At 39.4% G+C, this 20,019-nt stretch overlaps 1 protein-coding gene across 9 annotated transcripts in view; it reads left to right on the forward strand.

Moving 5' to 3' along the window:
* LOC140726875 (microtubule-associated tumor suppressor candidate 2-like) overlaps nt 1-20,019 on the forward strand; it is a 442,790-nt gene that overhangs the window by 350,987 nt on the left and 71,784 nt on the right. For all 9 annotated transcript variants that reach the window (XM_073043825.1, XM_073043824.1, XM_073043822.1 and 6 more), the window contains one exon: nt 2,633-2,850. In XM_073043825.1, coding sequence (XP_072899926.1) covers nt 2,633-2,850 — 218 coding nt within the window. The remainder of the gene's footprint in view (nt 1-2,632; nt 2,851-20,019) is intronic.

Here is a 20,019-nt window from a genome sequence, read left to right on the forward strand (position 1 = left end):
AATTGTGTTGAAATGGAGTTCAATTGGTGGTAATATGCACTTGTCAATAAAGGATGTTAATTTGAAATAAATGTTGACCTTCTGCAATTCTGTAAATTAACAAGAAAGAAATCAGTTACCAGAAGTAACTAAACAGCAGGCAACTCTAATGAGTTCAGGAGATGGGAATCTGAAGGTTATTTAGCATAGAGATCAGTCTCCAGTAAAGTACACAGAGATCAGTATTAAGCTAGTTATTGCTCTCTACCTTTTTCAATGATTTGGATCAAGAAACCTCAACAAGTTCTTAAATGACAAAAGTATGCAAGTATTAAATGCTATGGAGAGACAGACTATAGGCTGATCTAAATGTTTTGAACAAATTGGACAGCATTTACTTGCAATCCTTGGAATCCAATGCTTGTTCAAATTATTGCATAAATTAAATCCACTCCATTAAGAAATCTAACAAAGAACAACAATGACATTTTAGCCTTCGTCTACATGTAATATTGTTATTGGAGGAATACAAGTATTCCTTTGAGCAAGTATCTTCACAAATTCTTGCATGAAATTATTTCTTGAAGATTTAATTTGCAATATGAAACAATGGTTGGAGGGAAGCTGATGAGAGAGAAATAGTTGTGTTACAGATGACAGAATGTAGGGGAGAGTGGTGGTGTGAGCTGAAGGAAAGAGATGTGTTATATGTTTTATTTGGTGAGGACACATTATGTACTGAATCTGTGGAATGCTGTTCCAGAGGCTGTGGTAGGAGCCAAGTCTGTGGCTATATTTAAGATGGAAACTGATAGTTTCCTGATTGGTCAGGGCATCAAAGGATATGGCAAGAAGGCAGGTGTATGGGGTTGAGTAAGATCCAGGATCAGCCATGATAGAATGACAGAGCAGACCAGATGGGCTGAATGGCCTAATTCTGTTCCAATGTCTTATTGACACTAAAAGAGTGAATCATGATTAACTTATTGTCTTATTTTAAGATTTAATTCTTAGTAAGAGGATGTTTTATTATTTCAGAATCTTAATGTAGTTTTAAGTGATAGGTGTTCTTGATACAACACAATCAAATTCTTTACATCGGAAAATCTTCCAAGTTACATGTTTCTGCTTAAAAACAACGTTCCCCCACAACATGCCCTTTCGTAAATCAAAGGATACTCATATTAAGACTTTCGGTCAAAGAAGTCTGTAGCGTATTCTTGAAGCTAAAGGCTAGAAATCTCAGTCAAGTTTCCACACCATAAAGGGGAATATTTAAGTGAATTCTCCAGTCAGGAATAATGATCATACAGCAGACAGTTCTTGTTTTTTTTTATCCCCCACCCCCGCATACTTTTTGGGCAAGAGAGGAGACAAGTTGACCTTTGGAATAAGTTGCAGTGGTCTGGTGATTTTTATTCAGTTTATGAGTAAGAACACAAATCTCTCATTCCCATGATCTGCTCTAGTTTCCACAAGTATTTAAAACACACAGACTACTATTCTACAAGGTGCATTAAGTGCAAATCTGGATTCTGTATATTAAAAACTATTGAAGTTAGTACTCAACAAGCAGAAAATCTAAGCAATTGTCTATTAACCATCATAGTTCAATAATGTGATAGCTAACAGTGATAATGAGTACTAATTTATATGTGTATATACATGTTTATAAAGAGCTTTATATAGCTACCTTATGATTTTAGCGTTAGCACATTGTAAAATCCATATGGAATTGTTTAGGCCAGAGATAGAAAACCGTACTGTATACTAACATGACAATAGAAGATGCTGCAGTCATTTCTAAAAATATATTCATTTAACAATGTAGGCATTGCTGCCAAAGCCAGCAACACTGATTTCCCTTGAGAATGAGGTGGTGAGCGTACTCCTTGAACTGTTGAACAGGGAGTGTTGTACTTACCAATCAAACTTCAGTGTTTTTTTTGGATTCTCAAAATTTGTATTGGGCTTTCTCATCAAAAGATGCAACCTGGTAAAGGACTGACTGTAAATCTAAGAGCAAATTTTTTAACAATTAATGCCAGCGGCGATAATCTGATACAAATTGAATCAAATCTCTGAGGATAAATGCACCCGTTTAAGCGTTAACCCTCATTCAAAGCATGATTCCTTCAGGTGACTTAATGCAAATTTATGATAAGCAAATAATTCTGAATATGAAGAATTCACAGAGGGCACAGTTACACTGTAAGAGATCTGAAGTACATTGACCCTTATTTCCACTTTGTAATATTAGCTTTGATGATGAGTCTGCCTATTCATGAGCTTAATCTACCCTGAATAACTAATCTAGTGAGTACTGCATTTAAATCACATTTTTTCCTCTCTTCTTTCAATGGTCCTATCTTACTCTGCTGGATACTTGTATGTTGTACACTTTAAACAGACCATGACCAATGAAATTAATTACATCCTTTATTAAAGTGACTTCAGTTTTAATTATCACTGGCATTTAATCTTTTTAAATAGATGCAACTATTAATGAAGTTTTGTCCATGCAATCAATGCTGGATGGTACAGAATTTTTAAAAAGTGATTTTGCTTACAAACATTATACATAGGTTTGGTTTTTAAACTTGATGAATGTCTTTGCCTCGAATCTCTAATGTTGGTTTCACCTCTCCCCAAGGACTCAGCAAATTAAAGCCTGCTCCAGCTGTTACGAGAAATGGATTTTCAGCAAAATTTGACCACCAGTCACGAGAATGTGAGCGCCAAACCATCCAGAGACTGAAGGAAAGATGTAGGGAACAGACCAGACAGCTCCAGTCTCTCCATGAACAATTGAAACACGCTAGTCTTGGTATTGAGGTTCTTGCGATAACAACACAATACTATCACCATAAAGTAAGTATATCATGTATATAAAAGGCTTCCTGTCGTCCTTCTGTCGAAATTTCCCAAGCAATAGCAATTATTTTCATAAAAACAATTCTGGAGTTTAGAGTATTTTTTAAAATCTGTATACATATTAAGGCAGTCCTACTTGAGTTCAATGCTGACTGGTAACTCCTGTGATGCTGCTGGTACCAAACTGTATTTGTCTCTGCTGTCCCTTTCATCAGCTGTTTGGAGGCAGGGAGCCTACTTCAGGGGCAACAGCTTGCTCTCCAAATCGTACCAACCCAGCTTGTGTATCACATAGACAGACATTGCTCAACATCAATGGTCTACCACAAACAATGGAGGGCCTAAAAGGCATGAATTTAAGGGCAAAGTCTTACTAAAAATCTACGCCAATTTGGGCTTAAAGAATCTATTTTAACCGTAATTAGCAAAATGATTAGTTAGAAATAATGTTTATTACCTCCATTCCATAAAATTAAGAGTTAAGTGCCTTTAATACTGTTTGTTGTAAATTTACAATTGATTTTCAATAAAATCACCAGAGCAAAAATAAAATTTCTGATGTGATAGCTTCAAGGTGAAAATACTCGACTGCCAATGAAGTTGCATCAAGTTCAATAAATCTCCGGGACCGGACAAGATCTACCCCAGGCTATTGTGGGAGGCGAGGGAGGAGATTGCTGAGCCTCTGGCGATGATCTTTACATCATCAGTGGGGACGGAAGAGGTTCCGGAGGATTGGAGGGTTGCGGATTTTGTTCCATTATTCAAGAAAAGGAGTAGAGATAGCCCAGGAAATTATAAGCCAGTGAGTCTTACTTCAGTGGTTGGTAAGTTGATGGAGAAGATCCTGAGAGGCAGGATTTATGAATATTTGGAGAGGCATAATATGATTAGGAATAGTTAGCATGGCTTTGTCAAAGGCAGGTCATGCCTTATGAGCCTGATAGAGTTTTTTGAGGATGTGACTAAACATATTGATGAAGGTAGAGCAGTAGTTGCAGTGTATATGGATTTCAGCAAGGCATTTGATAAGGTACCCCATGCAAAGCTTATTGAGAAAGTTAGGAGGCATAGGATCCAAGGGGTCATTGTTTTGTGGATCCAGTCATATTCTGCATGGAGGTCGGTGACCAGTGGTGTGCCTCAGGGATCTGTTCTGGGACCCCTACTCTTCGTGATTTTTATAAATGACATGGATAAGGAAGTGGAGGGATTGGTTAGTAAATTTGCTGATGACACAAAGGTTGGGGGTGTTGTGGATAGTGCAGAGGGCTGTCAGAGGTTATAGCAGGACATTGATAGGATGCAAAACTGGGCTGAGAAGTGGCAGCTGGAGTTAAACCCAGAATAGTGTGAAGTGGTTCATTTTGGTAGGTCAAATATGATAGCAGAATATAGTATTAATGGTAAGACTCTTGGCAGTGTGGAAGTTCAGAGGGATCTTGGGGTCTGAGTCCATAGGACACTCAAACCTGTACAGGTTGACTCTGTGGTTAAAAAGGCATTCAATGCATTGGCCTTCATCAATCGTGGGATTGAGTTTAAGAGACAAGAGGTAATGTTACAGCTATATAGGACCCTGATCAGATCCCACTTGGAGTACTGTGCTCATTTCTGGTTGCCTCACTACAGGAAGGATGTGGAAACCATAGAAAGAGTACAGAAGACATTTACAAGGATGTTGCCTGGAGTGGGGAGCATGCCTTATGAGAATAGGTTGAGTGAACTCGCCCTTTTCTCCTTGGAGCCACAGAGGATGAGAGATGACCTGATAGAGGTGTATAAGAAGATGAGAGGCATTGATTGTGTGGATAGTCACAGGTTTTTTTCCCAGGGATGAAATGGCTAGCATGAGAGGGCACAGTTTTAAGGTGCTTGGAAGTAGATACAGAGGAGAGGTCAGGAGTAAGTTTTTAATACAGAGTGGTGAGTGAGTGGAATGGGCTGCCACTGATGGTGTTGGAGGCGGATATGATAGGGTCTTTTAAGAGACTTCTGGATGGGTACATGGAGCTTAGGAAAATAGAGGGCTATGGCTAACCCTAGGTAATTACTGTTAAGGACATGTTCGGCACAATTTTGTGTATTGTGCTGTAGGTTTTCTATGTTTCTATGAAGAAAATATACATTTTCAGCACTTCAATTTTCTATCATTTGAACTGTTGTATTTAGCTTTGGTCCAAATTTCCAAAGACCAAAATGTAATTAAACAAAATAGATTTGAAATTTAGTTGCAGCCAAATTAGGAGGTGATCTGGATCCGAACTATGACTAGTAAAGCTGGAGGCAGAACCATGCCAATTTAGTTGCTCATATTTAGTTTTGAATAGCTGTAGGCACCAAGTCTAAACCAAGAAAGAGATCAAATGTCCTGCAGAGAAAAGATTCTGGATATTGAGGGAGTAAAGTTAAGAACAGAGTATTGAGTGGCAAACAGTAAAGGAACATTGGCAGGATTTGATGAGTGGGTGACAGTGCCAGGCTTCAAGATACATAATAGGAAATCAAACAAATAAAAACTTATCACTCAGGTAGCTGACTCCACTGTGTCTTGGAAGAACACTGGTGTTGTTGCTGAATTCAGAAAGTACTGACATCAAATGATTTAATCATACAGTAGATGAGTTTTGTATGAAAAAATGATGCTAATCATCTTACTGGGACTTCTGGTAAGATGAGGCCACGCTCAGACACAGCGGCTTCTATTGGGCGTCATTGTCTTTTTATACGTATTTGTTATGATTGCAAGGGCCCTGCTGGCCATTAAGAACTGCCAGTCTACCACATCAGCAAGTTGGCAATTGGCAGAGAAGGTGGAGGAGCAGGACTTGATGTGGTTGTGCAACTGCCTGCGTGAGAGAGGCAGTGGTGAGTGAAGGCGGTTGCAGTTTAACAGCGAGTGATTGTCTTAGTCGCTTTTCTTGAGGTCACAAGACTTGGTTGGGTATTGGTAATGTGAAATGCTGCAGTTCTGATTCAGTGTTTTATTGCTGAATGGCTGGGGTAGCTGAGTGGCCTCACTTGTAGTGAGGACTAGAACTCAAACCACAATCACCTAAGAAGGAGGCGTCAGTCGGTGCCTTCCACCAGAGGTGGTGTGATAAGGCACCCATGCTGGAGTCAATGCTCCCCTCCTGTATTTGCTTGGCAGAAGAGATTGTGTTTGGCTGCAGACCGCTGCAACATTCATGGAATCAGGGACTTGCTTTTCTTGTGCGTGATTGTCTTTTGCTGTTGTCATATATGTGCTAGGAGCTCCCTGTGCCAAGTATGACTATAGGTACTGTGGTTTGTGCCTTGGCCTTGGAGTAACAGTGTTTCATGGGTATTCATGGATGGATGAATGACAACTAAACTTGAACTTGAATTCATGCTACCTTCAGGTCTACTCCTCAGTAGTTCCAAATGGAAGATGTTATGCACTTCCACTGCAGAATGTGCTCATATACTGTATACACTTTCTCACTAAACTGTTTAGGCACTGATTTCACACCTCTAAAGTCAATGCAGTTCCAACTAATTCCCAAGGGGAAAAAAAAACACTTTTATTTGATGTGAGAAGATGAAGTATTTATCTTTCATACCAGGGGTTTTCTCGCCTTCCTTCATGGTAGATTAGACTGACCCCAAAGTACAAGACATTGTCATATCTGCAGTATTTTCCTTATTAATAAGATAGATTCTATTATAATTTTTAATAGAATCTATCATTTTTGTTTAGTGGAATTTGTTCTAAATAAAACTTATAAATATAAATTGTTATTTCTTCAGATAAAATAATGATTTCAAAATGTATTCTTTATTATTAATTACTTAAAAACTAACAACATTTAGAAATATTTAGCCAGCCTAATTTATTATCTTCCTCAATCTGATATCCCAATCTTTATTTTGCTTAATAATGTGTTTACAATAGTAAGTGAAATTAATGCTTTTCTACTTCTTGGTATGTTGTCTGTTAAAACTTCTTCATTGTGACTGGCTGCTTATTATGCTTGATGATATTACTATTGCTGAAAGCTGGAACCCTCATTTAGCTGGCAACTGACAGCAACTGACATTGTGAAAGGTGTCATTTTGAATTCAGTGACCAAGCTCCTCAGAATTAACTCTGACTGCAAAATCCAAGTCTTTGTGGATTGCAAGTCCCAGCATGATGAGAGATTCACTGCTTCTGGACTTCCACCTAATTCCTATTTTTTTTTTAATATACATTAACATGAGGTTTAAAAATGTGCCTTTTTAAAACTAACAGATCAGGCTGTTGTGTGATTTAAATGAGAAGTAATAATTGTAAACTTAAGGACAATGGGTTTATTCTAACTTGCAATTAAACTGTCTTAAGATGAAGCATTTCTTAAATAATCAAGGTAATTTATTTCATGTCATAAATTATTCACTCTTTAAAGTTTATCTTTGTGTCTATAGGTCTTTATGTTGTCATCATCAATTTACAGAAATACACCATACAATTTCAGTGTTCTAAATATGTCTGGTTTTCATTTGGAGTGTTTTATTCTGCCAAATAATCATGATATTCTCCATTATTTTAGGCAGATTCTAAATGAGAGGTAAGCTATTTACAAGAAAGCCAAGCCTCAATTGTTTCCTGCTCCCCACAAGAAGCTTGTCTGGAATCCTGTACTAACCTAACACTACACATAATGGGTACTGTATTGTGTACACATGGGTACAGAGGACACTGCTGAGATATTGAATGATCTGCTTTTGCCATGGAAGGGGGTGTTTACAAGTAAAAGCAAAGAAGGAGATAGTCGAAACATTAGGTACATTAAGATGAAACAAAGCCTAGGAATTTGAGAGAAACATTGGAGGAAATTTCAAGGGCATTGACCATCATCTGTCAATGTTGTTTGGATGTGGGATCAGCACTTTGGGACTAAAGAGATGGCAGTGTTATTCCCTCATTCATGATGAGCCCAGTGAAAAAAAGACGTTTTTGAAACACTGGTCCAGTACAGCATTTGTAGGTACCTGGAAGAAAAGGGATGAATTAACGCAAGTCAATACAGATGTATTCAAGACTAATCATGTTCATCTCATACAATAGAATTTTCTGATGAACGAGTGGATAGATTTGATGAGGGTAATGGAGTTGATATAGTGTACATTGACATTTAGTAGGTCTTTGTTAATGTGCCATATAACAGCCTTTTCAGCAAAGCTGAATCACAGGGCATGAAAGGGACATTAAGAGCATAGGTATGAAGTTGAGTAAGTAACAGACAGCAGCAGTTTGAGGTGAATAGTTGTGTTTGAACAACAGAAACGGAAATGTAGCTTTCCCCAATAATCAAAGTTGGGGCTTTTATTTTTTTAATCCAACCCCCTCTCCTTGGGAGTATAGGCTGAACAATCTCTGAACTTGTGGATGACAAAGTTTGGCTGTACTGTGAAATGCAAAGAAAATAAGAATAGATTTCAGCAGGATATACACAGACTGGTTGAGTGGCCAAATACGTTATCTGGCAGATAAAGATTATTGTGAAAATATATGAAGTGATACAGTTTGGTAAAAAGAGGGAAAAAAAACAAATGGTATCTGTGTTGAAATCATTGAAAGTGGCAGTTGAGAAAGTGTTAATAAAGCGTAGAGAATATATAAATGGCTTTGATGCAGACATCAAAAATATGTGCTAACTTTGCTTCAGTAGTATAGGCCATTGACCAAATCACATCTAGAGAAGAGTGTACAGTACAGTATTGGTTTCTTTATGGATGGACAGGTATAAGTACACAAAGTAGTTCAGAAAAGATTTACCAGAATAACACCTGAAAAAAACAAGTAGTATTAAAGGAACAGGACAGGCTTCAGTATACAGATTCTAGAAAAGTGAGAGATGACTTATTTGCAGTGAGATGTTTTGATAGAGTGGATATTCTGCAGATGTTTCCTTTTGCTGTGAGAATTTAGAACTATGCTCAATTAAGTTCAAAGGGCAATGGTTAACTCCTGCTCCCAATTTGTTTTGTGATGGTCTAGCATCACTCCAGCACCTTACACAACATTAGGATAATAAAAATGTCCTATCATCCCGGAAATACCTTTGAAGTGCTGGTGCAATGCAGGGAACTTGGCAGTTAATTTATTCACAGCCAAACAGTGGCAGGATTGTCTGGATGTTGTTGTGTTGTTAAGGGAAGACTTTGGTCAGGTGTGAGGGTTATCTCCCCAATGCTTTCTAAAATAACATAATAATAGCTTTAATGTCCACCTGAGAGAACAGATAGGGTCTCGTTTTAATGAATCATCTGAAGGATGACGCTCTGTGAGTAGAACAGTGCAGTTGTCTGTCAATACTGCACTGAACAACTAGCCTTGATTTTGCATTGAATCTGTGGATTTACATCATGGCCTTCAGAACTGGAGGCAGGAGTGCCAGCACCTGATCCAAGACTGGCACACAACACAGACATAACACAATTATCCTTGTAATTAGGGATAAATATATTTAAAATCCTTGCAGGGCCAAACAATTATAAACTTCATCAGGTTTTGAATGCCTATTGTGCCACCTGCTGTTTTTCAATGTAATTACACACAAATTATTTTGTTTTACTGAACGACGATTTATTTATATTTTGTTGTATAATTATACTGCAAGATAATTAATTTAAAAATATGATCAGAATAAACAGATTAATTCTGTTGATGAGCTGTTCAGAAAAGAAGTAATATTTTATAGTGGGAATATTCACTAATTTACTTAATTCCCACTGTTAACATATCTTCTTTTCCAAATAGCCCATCAACAGAATTAATCTGCTACCAAGATGTCCAAAAATCCCTTATTTCTTCTCAGAATTCCTTCCTTCAATATTATATTTTGATCTAGACAAAGTATACGTTGCTTGATCTCTGCGTGACATTTGTAATTTTGGAAGAGCACACTTCCACTTTGATCTTTACTCTTCACTGGTAAAATCAATCAGTAAAGCTGACCCTGATAAGAACCTTTTCAACAACAGTGAGGTGGTGTTGCAGTAAAGCAAGAGAAATCTTTACAAGATTAGTCACCAAAAATGTCTTCAGTGTCTTTAACAGTGTGCTTCCATTTCCTAGTCAGCTTGGAAGAAATCACATCTAATTACATGCCATCATGTTCTGTTGTCTGTTTGGTCCTTCACCACTTTGATTAAATGGAATTACTGAGGAGGCACTGTTGCTAGAGAATATTTTTTTAAAATAATTTTAATCATCTTACTTTATTAAATTCTTTAGTTCATTCTCTCATACTTTTATTTGAATTTTGAATGTCAGAGGCACTTAACACCCTGATCACTTTGATGACTGACAAAGCTGGACTGGGATATGCCAGCCAGGATATGTCTATCATATGCAGGTAAATTTGGCAGGGTGCTGATGATAGGTGGTCCGCTCACGTGAACAAAATGCATACATTTTATTCATGCTTTTTATTGTAAAGTTGAAATATGTTTTTATTTTGCGAATGCAGTATGCTACAAAGTAGATCTGGAGCATGTTTCAGCTGTTCTGATATTTTCCCTGGGTGCAGATGGGCACATCATGGGAGGTGATGGCCTCTCGTCTCCAGTAAAAGTAACCCCCCCCACCCCCCCAAGCACATGGTGCAAGAAGGCACTGAGTAAAAAGTCAGTGAAAATGGTCTAATAATGTGAGCTTTGGGTGGAATGTGAACTCTTATTAATGACTGCTCCTCATATGACTAAAAATTCTGAAGCTAGCAGTCTCTTACTAACTAAACACTAACAAAATTATTTTCTTCAAGTACATGTTAACAATTTTTAGAGAAAAAATCACACTGATTTCATTAATATCAGCATTGCCTATACATGCATATCACATGCAAAACCCGTGAGTGTATATATACCTTTGTGTAGTTTTATACATATTAAAAATATAGAAAACTGACATTTGAATTTTTGAGATAGTATCATTTAAATAACTTTCAAGTGTAATTGGAGGAAGTGTGAGATTTTGAAAATACTGTGCACATTATTTCCGTGACAATGACATCAAACCAATCATGTATAAACTGAATACTTTCACAGATGAATTGAAGTCCACTATCAGTAAAATTTCTGGTACATGAATTTCAATGATATAATTCACCTTTGCCGCCTGCCCTGGTATGCTTTCCAGTGGTCAATGGGCAATATACCCTTCTACTGCCTGACCCACTTTATTCTCCTTAACCATTTTCCCAGTGATGTGATTTAAACTGCTGTTACTTATTAACTGCCCTCCTGCCACAGCCCTGCTGTGTTTTCATCCATCATCACTCACTGGAAACGACTGCAGCTATGTAAGTGTTAGCTCCTCCGTCACCTTCTGTCTCTGTTACCTCTTGTCAATTCATGCTGTGGATGTGGATATGTCTAGCCCGGTATTCTTTGCCCAGCCTAATTGCCTGGAGAAGGGATGATTATGGTGAGCCACATTCTTGGGTTTCACATGGTAAATTTACTTCTACAATGCTATTGGGAGGAAATTCTGGGACTTTGACCCAGCAACAGAGAAGAGTGGATTGCATAAATAGTTTCAAGTCATAATGGAATGTAATTTGGATAGGAGTATGGAGATGATTGTGTAATCATACATCAATTCCTTGCATGTTTGTGTGACTGCGCTTTTGGGAAATGCTATCAAAGGAGTTTTTCCACAAGCTTCAATACTAGCTGGTAAATATTGCAATTGTGTTGTGTCAGTGTAGAGGGATTGAATGTGTAAGGATAACCAATCAAACAGACTGTTCTGTCCTGGGTAGTGAGAGTTGTTGGTGTTATAATCACCTAGGCAAGTGGAATGTATTCTATCACACTGTGAACCCGAGCTTCATAAGGGCTGCAAAGGCTTTACAAAGTCAGAAGTGTAAAACTTGCTACAGATCATTCAGTGTGTGGTGAATTACTGATGAGTGAGTGACCACAAAATATCAACAAGCTTTCATTGCCTTTGTTGATAATTACAAGTACACTTTCTGGAAGGTTCAGTGCCTATAAAAAGTATTCACCTCCCTCAGAAGTTTTCATGTTTTATTATTTTACAATATTGAATCACAGTGGATTTAATTCGACCTTTTTTGACATTGATCAACAGAAAAAGACTCTTTGGTGTTAAACTGAAAACATATCTCTACAAAGTGATCTAAATTAATTACAAATATAAAACACAAAAGAACTGATTGCAGTAAGTATTCACCCCTTTCTAGACAGTATTTAGTAGATGCATCTTTGGCAGCAATTACAGCCTTGAGTCTGTGTGGATAGGTCTCTAACAGCTTTACACATCTGGTCACTGCAATTTTTCCCCATTCTTCTTTACAAAACTGCTCAAGCTCTGTCAGATTGCACAGGGATTGTGAGTGAACAGCTCTTTTCAAGTTCAGAAACAAATTCTCAGTTGAATTGAGGTCTGGACTCTGACTTGGCCACTCCAGGACATTAACTTTGTTGTTTTAAGCCATTCCTGTGTAGCTTTGGCTTTATACTTGGGGTCATTGTCTTGCTGGAAAACAGATCTTCTCCTAAGTCACAGTTCTCTTGCAGACTGCATCAGGTTTTCCTCCAGGATTTCCCTGTATTTTGCTGCATTCATTTTACCTTCTACCTTCACAGGCCTTCCAGGGCCTGCTGCAGTGAAACATCCCCACATCATGATGCAGCCACCACCGTACTTCACAATAGGGATGGTGTGGTTTTGATAATGTGTGGTATTTGGCTTATGCCAAACATAGCAGTTAGTCTCATGGCCAAAAAGCTCAATTTTGGCTTCATCAGACCATAGAACCTTCTTCTAGCTGACTTCAGAGTCTCCTACATGCCTTCTAGTAAACTTTAGCAGAGATTTCATATGAGTTATTTTTTCCAAGAGTGGCTTTCTCTTTGCCACTCTCCCAAAAAGCTGTGACTGGTGAAGCACACAGCAACAATTGTTGAATGTGCAGTCTCTCCCATCTCAGACACTGAAGCTTGTAACTCCTCCAGAGTTGTCATAGGTCTCTTGGTGGCCTCCCTCAATAGATCCTTTCTTCAATAGTCACTCAGTTTTTGAGGACAGCCGCTCTAGGCAGATTTACAGTTGTGCCATATTCTTTCCATTTCTTGATGATTGACTTAACTGTATTCCAAGGGATATTCAGTGACTTGGAAATTTTCTTGTATCCATCTCCTGGCTTGTGCTTTTCAATAACCTTTTCGAAGAGTTGCTTGAAGTGTTCTTTTGCCTGCATGGTATCATTTTTGCCAGGATACAGACACACCAGCAATTCCAGATACAGGTGTATTTTTACTACAATCACGTGAAGTCAAGTCACTTTTTAATGTCATTTTGACCATGACTGCTGGTACAGTAAAAACGAGACAACATTTTTCAGGACCATGGTGCTACATGAAACAGTACAAAAACTACGCTGAACTACATGAAAACAACACAGAAAAAAAACACTAGACTACAGACCTACCCAGGACTGCATAAAGTGAACAAAACAGTGCAGGCAATACAATAAATAATAAACAAGACAATAGGCACAGTAAAGGGCAGTAAGTTGGTGTCAGTCCAGACTCTGGGTATTGAGGAGTCTGATAGCTTGGGGGGAAGAAACTGTTACATAGTCTGGTTGTGAGAGTCCAAATGCTCCGGTGCCTTTTCCCAGATGGCGGGAGGGAGAAGAGTTTGTATGAGGGGTGCGTGGGGTCCTTCATAATGCTGTTTCCTTTGCGGATGCAGCGTGTAGTGTAAATGTCTGTAATGGCGGGAAGAGAGACCCCGATGATCTTCTCAGCCTACCTCACTATCCGCTGCAGGGTCTTGCGATCCAAGATGGTGCAATTTCCGAACCAGGCAGTGATGCAGCTGCTCAGGATGCTCTCAATACAACCCCTATAGAACATGATGAGGATGGGGGGGTGGGAGATGGACTTTCCTCAGCCTTCTCAGAAAGTAGAGACGCTGCTGGGCTTTCTTTGCTATGGAGCTGGTGTTGAGGGACCAGGTGAGATTCTCCGCCAGGTGAACACCAAGAAATTTGGTGCTCTCAACAATCTGTACCGAGGAGCCATCGATGTTCAGCGGGGAGTGGTCACTCCATGCCCTCCTGAAGTCAACAACCATCTCTTTTGTTTTGTTCATATTCAGAGACAGGTTGTTGGCTCTGCACCAGTCCGTTAACCGCTGCACCTCCTCTCTGTAAGCTGACTCGTTGTTCTTGCTGATGAGACCCACCACAGTTGTGTCATTGGCGAACTTGATGATGTGGTAGGAGCTGTGTGTTGCAGCACAGTCGTGGGTCAGCAGAGTGAACAGCAGTGGACTGAGCACACAGCCCTGGGGGGCCCCCGTGCTCAGTGTGATGGTGTTGGAGATGCTGCTCCCGATCCGGACTGACTGAGGTCTCCCAGTCAGGAAGTCTAGGATCCAGTTGCAGGGGGAGGTGTTCAGGCCCAGTAGGCTCAGCTTTGCTACCAGTTTCTGAGGGATGAATGTATTGAATGCTGAACTGAAGTCTATAAACAGCTTTCAAACGTATGTGTCTTTTTTTTGTCCAGGTGGGTTTGGGCTCAATTGAAACACCTTGAATGCACACAGGTGATCTCATTTTAACTAATTATTTCACTTCTAAAACCAATTGGCTGAACCAGTGATGATATGGTGTGTCATATTAAAGGGGGTGAGTACTTATGCAATCAATTATTTTGTGTTTTATATTTGTAATTAATTTAAATCACTTTGCAGAGATCTGTTCTCATTTTGACACAGAAGAGTATTTTTCTGTTGATCAGTGTCAAAAAGAGCCAAACTAAACCCACTGTGATGCAATGTTTTAAAACAATAAAACATGAAAACTTCCAAGGAGAGAGGAGGGTGAACACTTTTTATAAGCACTGTAACTGGTCAGATTGTTTTCTCCTGCTTTTAATTTACAGGCTATAACCTGGGAAATGTATTGTTTTGTTGAATAGATGACTGCATTATACAGTATTGTATGTGTACTGAAACACTTGGTTAGAGTTAATGCTAGTTCTAAAACATCTGTCTTCAGTAGCACGATCCATTTTGCATCTGATCCAAACCCCTTTCTGCTGCCACCTATGACTTTAATATGGACGACATCGGACAGCTAGAATAACCAACCCCATGGTGGTGTTCACTCCCACAATGTCTCTATCTAAAACATATTCGTAGAACAAAATGACCCTTTACTCAAAAAACTGAGCCCCTGCCGTTCCCTAGCTTGCTGTAAGTTGGGTAGAGAAAATAGGGCAGGTCAGGGTTGCCGCAGCAGATGATCTGATATGCCCTTGGGCTGCTGCCAAGTGATGATACTCATGAACTCAATCAAGGTTAGAGTCATCTCTGGGATGATAGTTGGAAAGTTGAGACAGGATTGTGGTTAACATACTTGGTTCCGGATTGGAACTTTATTACATGATTTTTTTCCCCTTACATACCCTTGCCCCTGTCTATCATTTTACATCTGTGTTGCCATTTGTTGGACTATCTGATAATGAGAACAGCCTTCCTTTGTTTAGCTGACCTAAATCTGTCATGATCTTGACACGTCGACAAAATTTTCTCTCAGTTATCATAGCTAGAAGAAGAAAATAGCAGTTTCTCTGGTCCAGCTGTCTGGCCGGATTGCTTTGCCTCATGAAACACATTTGAAATAACAACCAACATGCATTCTTTAGGATATGAAAGAGTGGGACTGAGTAAAGGAAGTAGGGTTTAGTTAAATGATTAATTTGTGTGATTGCTTTAGTCTGTGACATAGAGTTTAATTATTTAGATCTATCTTCAGAACATTAGAATGTAGGCCAATTAATAACAAAATTGTTGAAGATTAAAAATGTAGCACTGAAGAAGAAGCCACATCTTGATAGAAACATTCACTGGCTTATAGGAATGATATTGTAGCCAGTGTTTTAAGATATAGGTTGTAATAACTTTTTATCATAGTTTCCCTACAATATTTTGGTTGATTTTCATCTCTGAACTTCAGAATAATCATTAGTAGGAGCAATGTTAGAGGAAAGATTTGCACTCTCTTCAGGCTTTCCAGTCTGGGGGTATCTTCGCTTAGGGTGGCTTCACTTCTGCTTTTCCCTGCTTTACCCATATTGTTAGCACTATTCCTCAAACAGGCAATCGTCATGGATCATACCATTCAGAAGGCAGGCTTTTCAAGGTTCAAGATCATTTAATGTCATTTCCAGTGTAAAGGAGACAAAACAGTTGTTACTCCGGATCTGGTGCAGCACAAAATAAATGCAGAAGATGAAGGGCACAATAATAATAGCAAAACACAGAAGTATAAATACATAACATAGCCTTTATATATATATTGATTGTATGTCCATAAAGAGACACCAGGCTGTACATAACTGATGGGAATAATGAAGTAGTGGTGGAGTCAGTAGGTGGAGGTGTTTCTCAGCAATACTCCTTGAGGAAAGCAACTGTTTTTAAGTCTGGTGGTCCTGGTGCGGATGCTACGAAGCCTCCTCCCTGATGGGACTGGGACAAACAGTCTTGAGCAGGATGTGTTGGACCCTTCATGACGTTACTGGCTCTTTTCTGGCACCTTTCTGCTATATGTCCTTGTTGGCGGGTAGACTGGTGGGGGTGATGCATCGGGCAGTGCTGACTGTCTGTTGTAGAGCCTCCCTGTCCACCACGGAGCAGGTTCCTAATGATGCAGCTTTCTACTGAGCGTCTGTAGAATGATGTGAGTATGGATGTGCAAAGACTAGCTCTCTTCAGCCTCCTCAGAAATCAGAGGTGTTAGGAAGCTGTCTTTCCTGTGTGGGATGTGTGCTGGAACCATGAGAGGTTGTGTGTGATGTGCACTCCCAGGAGATTGAAACTGCTTGAAACTCTTGAGTCTGACTTTCCCAGTCCACAGCTGCCCAGATTTTCTTCTTCCACTCTCCATGAGCTTGAGATTGTCACAATTTTCATACAGTTGATGTGCTGTAATATCTTCTACTTTGGTTTGGAGTCACAGTGTGTTTGATGGAGTTGTGAAGGACATTGCAGTTCTTACAGAAGTGTAACCTGTGTTATGGTGGGGTGTTGGGGAATGGGACAAAACTAGAATCAAATTTAGCTTCCATCTTTTCTGTGTTCAGAGCCAGAAAAAAAACATAAGAGTACAAAACAAATGAAGCAATGTTATTCCATTCAGTATCTGAGTTTCCATCGCCCTCTAGCATAGAAAATTCAAAGTTTCATCATCTTGTGGATGAAGGTGTTCCTTCTCATCTCAGTAATGAATAGTCAGATCTTGTTTTCAGACTTAACCCCTGGTCCTAGAAATGGTCCCCCCACCCCCCCAGCCAAGGACATCACCATCCCTTCATTTATTTTAAGTGCCATAAGAAATCTAAAGAGTATAGGGCCGATCTGCTTAATATCTCCCTGTATGACAATCGTCCTTTTCCAGGAACCAGTCTGGTGAGCTGCCTTCCCACACAATCACTCAGTCATGTAGCTTTCCTTAGTGTCAGGAAAAGCAGATATGTACACAGTGTTCGAGCTACACCAGGAGCCCTGCATAATTTCATCAAGATGCCTATCTTCCTATATTCCAATCACCTTGAAAGAAAGACCAGCATGTTATATTTTTCTAATTCTTCCTAATTGCTTGCCACATCTGTGCTCTAACATTTCAATGAGTTGTCTACAAGGACAACTACCTCTCTGAACGTAAGCACTTTTAAACCTCTCAACGTTTAAAGGATACTCTGCTTTTTGATTTTTTTTTTTTAATTAGATGCTTCAGCTGTTTCTTTTTCTGGGTGCTAGGGTGTTCCAGAAAATTCCCTGTTGGTGAAACCTGTCATTTCATCTGACATCTGATTTCTTTCAAGTTACTGGGTTAGGTCTGTCAGGATTAGATGTTCTTCTAAATCAGTAACTTGGTTTATTATTGTCTCGTACTGAGATGGAGTGAAAATCTTTGTTTTGCATTCTACCCATTAAGATACTTTCGTTATATCAGTACAAGATAGTATATGGGAATAGTAACACAGAACAGAAGACAGTGTTACAGAGAAAGTGCAGTGCAGGCACACAGTAAGGTGGAAGGCCATGACAATGTAAATTGAAGTCAAGAATCCATTTTATCAGATAGGAGGTCCATTCAGCAGTGCTATAACAGTTGTCCTTGAGCCTATTGGTATGTGCTTCCAGGCCTTTATATCTTCTGCCCAATGGAAAAAGAGAGAATGTCTGGGGTGGGAGGTGCTAGCCAGCTTTCTTGACCATGTTGTCCGCATGGTTAGACCAGGATAGCTTATTGTTGATATTTACTCCTAGGAACTTGAAGCTCTCAACTTCAGTACATTGATATAAACTGTGTGAGCATAATTACAAGTTCTTTTGTTTTGCTGGCATTGGAGGGAAGTTTGAACTTGACCTTGCTAAGGGAGTTCACTGCCAATGTGATTGTTGTTGTTTACATCTTCCCTTCCCCCACATGCTAGTGCTAGGAAGCGTTGCAGAAGCTCCACCATGCTGTCTGCAACCTCCAAGCCACTCTCATCGATGGTTTCTTTATTGGTGCTGGTGATTCCAATCATGCCAGCTTGAAGGCAGCCCTTCCAAAGCTCTACCAGCAGGTCAACTTCACAACCGGAGGAGAGAATATACCATCAGGAAGGAGGTACAGGAGACTGCCAGAGAGGGTAACAGCTTTCTCCCCAGGCTGTGAGTAGTGAATACCCTGCCATACCGAGGTCTCATCACTAGGACAACGAGCCATTTATTGTTTATTGTTTACCTGTGCTAAACACTTCAGATACATATTGAATTATATTTTACTATTTGTGGTAATATTTTGTTGTATGTGTTGAGTATATGTATTGTCGATAGTACATAGTGGTCCAGAGCAACATTGCTTTGTCTGGTTGTGTATATGAACAGTCAGATGACAATAAAGTTGAACTTGAACTTGCCATTACGCCATGCTACTAGGCTCTGTGAGCCCTTCTGGTGCTAAGGCTCATCAGTTTTTGATCCACTCTGGTGGTGTCTTCTGCAAACTTGTCGATGGAGTTAGAGTGGAAACTTGCCGCACAGTTGTGAGTGGATTGGGAGTAGAGTAGGGGGCTGAGGATGCAGTCCTGTGGAGCACCGAGGATAATCATGGCAGAGATATTACTGCCCATCCTTACCGATTGCACTGTTGGTCAGTTGCAAAAGGAGATGTTAAGTCCCAGGACTAGGAGTTTGGAGAAGAGTGTGTTTGGAATTATGGGATTGAAAACATAGCTGCAATTGATAAATAGCTTTCTCTCAAGTTGTGGTCTTCTTAACAGTGGATGATTAGCATTATCAGGTCACTCTGTGGTGAAATGAGAAATTATCAGAAAACCCCAACAGTATGAAGCAGATATTTCCTATCCTTTAGTAGTTCTCTAGTTTTCTTTGCTGCATTCTATTTAATTGACTTTTTCCATTTTTAATATCTGTTCTCTGCTCTGTGGTAATTATAAATATTGAATAAATAATAGTTTTATAATTGAGACATGCCAGCATGTTTCTTCTTATATTTATCAATGTGGTTCAGTCAACATTTAAGGTGCAAATAAAGCTTTATTAGTTTGGTTGATGATAAGTTGAAAAAGCCTACAGTTTATACAAAAGATCAAAGTTCAAGTTTAATTATCATGAATATAGGCAAAGGAAACAGCATTTGTCCAATATGTAAAGCACATTACCAACTGCACACAGTACACTATATATAACACATAGTATATAGACTGCACACAGTACACTACACATAACACATAGTATATAGCACATATGATTGTGATAGCAGAAAAACATACAGTTACAAAGAGAAAAAAATATATATAACCCAAGCTCTTGAATGGCATGTGCTGTACATTGATAGTAAGCTGTCCAGGTCCAGCTTGTTCTTCCATTGGGCAAACACCAGAGGGCAGCACTAATGGGAGGAGCCAGCCCCCAACCCAATGTGGATTCCAGTGCACCCACAGACGCTCTGCAGCCTCCCACATTCCTCCAGCCCTGGGCAGATGCAATAGATGACCTTACAGCATGAGGGTCTAGTCCTCACCACAACTGAGGCAATGGAGTTCCCCCACTGTCAGTCTCACCAGTGAACCAGACTTACAGCATTCTCCATTACCAACATC

The sequence above is a fragment of the Hemitrygon akajei genome, chromosome 4, assembly GCF_048418815.1.
Source record: "Hemitrygon akajei chromosome 4, sHemAka1.3, whole genome shotgun sequence".
NCBI classification, from domain to species: Eukaryota; Metazoa; Chordata; class Chondrichthyes; order Myliobatiformes; family Dasyatidae; genus Hemitrygon; species Hemitrygon akajei.